The sequence below is a fragment of the Atta colombica genome, unplaced genomic scaffold (genome assembly GCF_001594045.1).
Source record: "Atta colombica isolate Treedump-2 unplaced genomic scaffold, Acol1.0 scaffold228, whole genome shotgun sequence".
Lineage (NCBI taxonomy): Eukaryota > Metazoa > Arthropoda > Insecta > Hymenoptera > Formicidae > Atta > Atta colombica.
This window is the reverse complement of record NW_017259325.1, coordinates 1,742,214-1,745,824: the sequence shown is the minus strand read 5'-3', so window position 1 is coordinate 1,745,824 and position 3,611 is coordinate 1,742,214. Positions and strand designations below refer to the sequence as shown.

Below are 3,611 nucleotides of genomic sequence, written 5' to 3'. Positions count from 1 at the left end.
ATATATAATTTTTGTGATACAAGTAACAAACATTTTTAAAGAAAGATATATATAAATTTACATTTGAGCGTTATATATACGTACATAATCTTATCTACAATTGTAAAAGTTTAAAATCGTTAATATTTCAATAAATTAAACTTTTTACATAGTACAAATATTATTATTATTATTAAAAGTTACTTCCTCTTGTATTCTATAATGTAATTCTCAAATTCTCATTTGCATTCTTTTTACACTTTCTATACTTTCTTCGAAATCTAAAGGCCAAACCGGGGACGGATTTGCATAAACATACCGCGTGAATAAATCGTGATTTATCAATATAAAACGGTGATCTCTTTCTAATTTGTTCATCCATACAATTTGCAGCGCATTCGCTAGTTATCTTGTTTATTTCAGTGATGAAATAATGATTGAGCGTGCGGAGAACGGTAATCGAGAAAGAAAAATAGACTCATCGTAGTCGTCATCGGTGTTGGTCAGTGTGGATGTGGTTTATCGATAAATTACGAGAACACAGCCGACGGCGACGGCGACGTCACGGCGCGGACGCGCGATCGCTTGTATGGTGCGCATGTTCGGCGACGGTCACGTGACCAATCCCACTCCCACGATCGCCCCCACCGTTATTCGACGGCGCCGTTTACGGTAGGAAATTCCAAGAATTTCCACCCGTATCGGTTCATTCCGTCGTCAACCGCGTCGACCGACGGTGCCCGACGGCCTGTGATGTACGCGGCCGAGAGGACGGCCGAGGGAGCGGATTGGAGCGGAAGCGGCGGTAGGAGGATTTCTTCGGGGTGTAACTTTCGGGAGAAGGGACAGGCAAGCAGGTCCCGAACGAGCGTTATTGATGGCAACGTGGGTGTGAGTCTGATTGCACGCAATAATTACTTCTTTCCGCGATTATTGCGCGGCCAGTGCGGATTATAGTTGTCGCATCGCGCGTCTGCGATACGTTCAAGGTCGCCGGCGCGAAACAACAACGAAGAAAGCCGAGCTGCGATAGCAGCGGTGGCGGCGGTGGCGGCGGCGGCGACGACGGCGACGACGACGACGACGACGACGACGACGGCGGCGACGGCGACGATTACGCCGTGTCTATTGCGTCGTATAAACGTCTTCGCCGAAAAACATCTGTTTTCAAAAACGAGGGAGTAGCAGAACCGACCAGTACCAAGTGAGTTTCATCGAATTTCGGAGCGGTCTTCGTTCGCTCTTTGCCCGCTATTCGCTCTGCTCCTTCCCCCCTTCCTTTTTCTGTCCCTCTTTCTCCTACCCTCCTTCTGCGTTCTTATCTATTTGCGCGTTACATCGCGCGATACACTTTTTTTCTCCTTTTCCTCGACGATAAAGCTTTTTTTCGCGAGATGTTTTTCAAGGACTTTATCGCCAACTTTTTTTTTTTACTTTGGAGCAAACTTTCGTTTCCGTACGAATCTCGCGCGCGCGCGGCGTTCTTTATTCTTTCGAAGTTCCAACGTGCGACGTCTTCTCCTCAGCGAACGAGCTCGCTCGATCGCGACAAATTGTCACAGACGATAAAAATAAATCGGCGAAATCGCTCCCTTTTTTTTTCCTCTTTTTTTAAATTAGACGTATAATTATCACGATGCCGCGGAGGACAAAGACGTATTTCGAGATACCTTGAAGTCGATTATACAGGGTGATTACAAGGATTTTCAGTATCTTCTGATCGAATTTAGCAATGATCATAGTCCTCGATGATCTGAATAATAACGGATTATATAATGTATCACGTATTTATTCGAATACCGGGATTCTGAAACTTTCCGTGCGACTGCAATGCGAAGGGAACATTTGCGAGATCTATTTATAATGATATTCTTTTATCGGTACAACTCGTTGAGATTTAGCGACGAGATGCTATCGATCGTTTTTGAAACTTTTTATTTTGTATATTAAGCCCAGGTTCCATCATGTAAAATTACCTTCGAGATTAATTTCAATCTCTAATTTACTCTTTATCTGCTTTTTCTAATTTTAAGAATTAGGAAATGATAAACAGTAAGTTAAACCAAGATTAACTTTAATCTCGATTTAACTTACTCTTTATTCTTTTCTCATTCTTATGTCTGTTTCTATCAATGTAGTTTAATTTTAGTGTTTTAGTTTAGTCTTGGTTAATTAACCCTTCATCTTTTATTTTATTTTAAGAATTAAAAAAAGATAAAGAGTAAATTGAACCGAGATTAAAAGTCCTAAAGTTAATCTACATTAAAGGTAGAAATGGTCATCAAAGAATGATTTCGATCAAATTCCAATTAACTTAATCAGCAATCAACAAATATATAAAAAATTTCAGATCTGCGAAATATATAAAATAATTTTGCAGAATTATCTATCTATGTAAAAATTTTCTATGTAAAAAAATTATCTATGTAAAAATTTTTAGCTTAAAATTTTGTCGTCTATAATGTAAATAATCTTTTTTGTCTGAACAAAGAATTAATCAATGATATAGAAACGGCAGAATTGCCTACTGCAAAATTTCTGTTTTATCGTTTAAATAATAAGTGTCTAGTTGTTTTATTGCCCTCAGTTTAAATAGTCTCTTCTTTTTATAAATAAAAACTTAGCGATTTCATATTAATAAAATACTATTAATTGATTGGTTTAATTTGTCAAATAATATCCGTAATAATTTATCAATACGAAATAAAATGAAAAACTTTTTGTCTGGCACATAAGAAGAAAGATTAGATTAATGACGATGAATCGTGCAATTGGAATTTCTGTTGTAAGTGATTCTGTCGAGTTGAATTAAAATCGCCGGTTAAATTGATTTAAATTTTTGGTCAAAGTCACCCTTAAGTATCGACCATTGAGATGGAATATCTGAATATATAATGTAACAGACATTTTCTTTAAATTAGAAAAATTACAATCTCGCAAAATGGCGCTGTGGTTGAAAGCACAGCAGCTGTCGCAAGATTCTTTGCAAAAGGTGCGCAACATTTATGGAGAACACTTCCCGATTGAAGTGAGACATTTCTTGTCATCATGGATCGAAGAGAAAATGTGGTAAGCATAATGTATAAAGCACAGTTCATTTTCCGAATTTCTTATTTATACATACGTTTATATAATGTATAAATAAGACATTCTCATTGAAAAACTGCTGTAAAAACTGCCTTAAATTTATTATATATTTATTAGTATATCTCAAACTCTTTGATACATTCTCTTTTTTCTATCTCCAGAAAATATGTTTTAAATCTATTCTTGAATAAATTAAACAATATTATCAGGGTTGCTACAAGTCTAGAAAATCGTGAAAACTCAGGAAAAGTCAAGGAATTTATCATCAAAGAAAAGTCGCAAATAAGTGAGTGTCACACTTGCATGGATTCTTTGGTTTGTAAGAACTGATTCAGAGAGAGTTTAAATTTTAATAATTTTTTCTTCTTTTTTTAAATTTTTTAAAATAATATTTGTAATATGTACCTTTAGCTGTTCCAAATATATCGGCAAAAATCAATATTTTTTGCAAAACTTATAAGTACGCAAAATTTTTTAATTCCTAATTTCTCGAAAATCATTATGTATTTAATGTAAGGATAATATTTTCATTAAAAAAAAAAATC

The 3,611-nt window shown here is 35.9% G+C and overlaps 1 protein-coding gene across 2 annotated transcripts in view; it reads left to right on the top strand.

Moving 5' to 3' along the window:
* The first annotated feature begins 703 nt into the window (after positions 1-703).
* The window catches only part of LOC108688340 (signal transducer and activator of transcription 5B), a 9,683-nt gene continuing 6,775 nt past the window's right edge, over positions 704-3,611 (top strand). The window contains exons 1-3 of one of the 2 annotated variants that reach the window (XM_018194564.1): positions 704-870; positions 969-1,183; positions 2,901-3,048. In XM_018194564.1, the coding sequence (XP_018050053.1) occupies positions 2,921-3,048 (128 nt within the window). In that variant the 5' untranslated portion in view covers positions 704-870; positions 969-1,183; positions 2,901-2,920. Of the gene's footprint in view, positions 1,184-2,900; positions 3,049-3,611 lie in introns of both variants that reach the window. The other variant, XM_018194563.1, reaches the window with a different exon arrangement.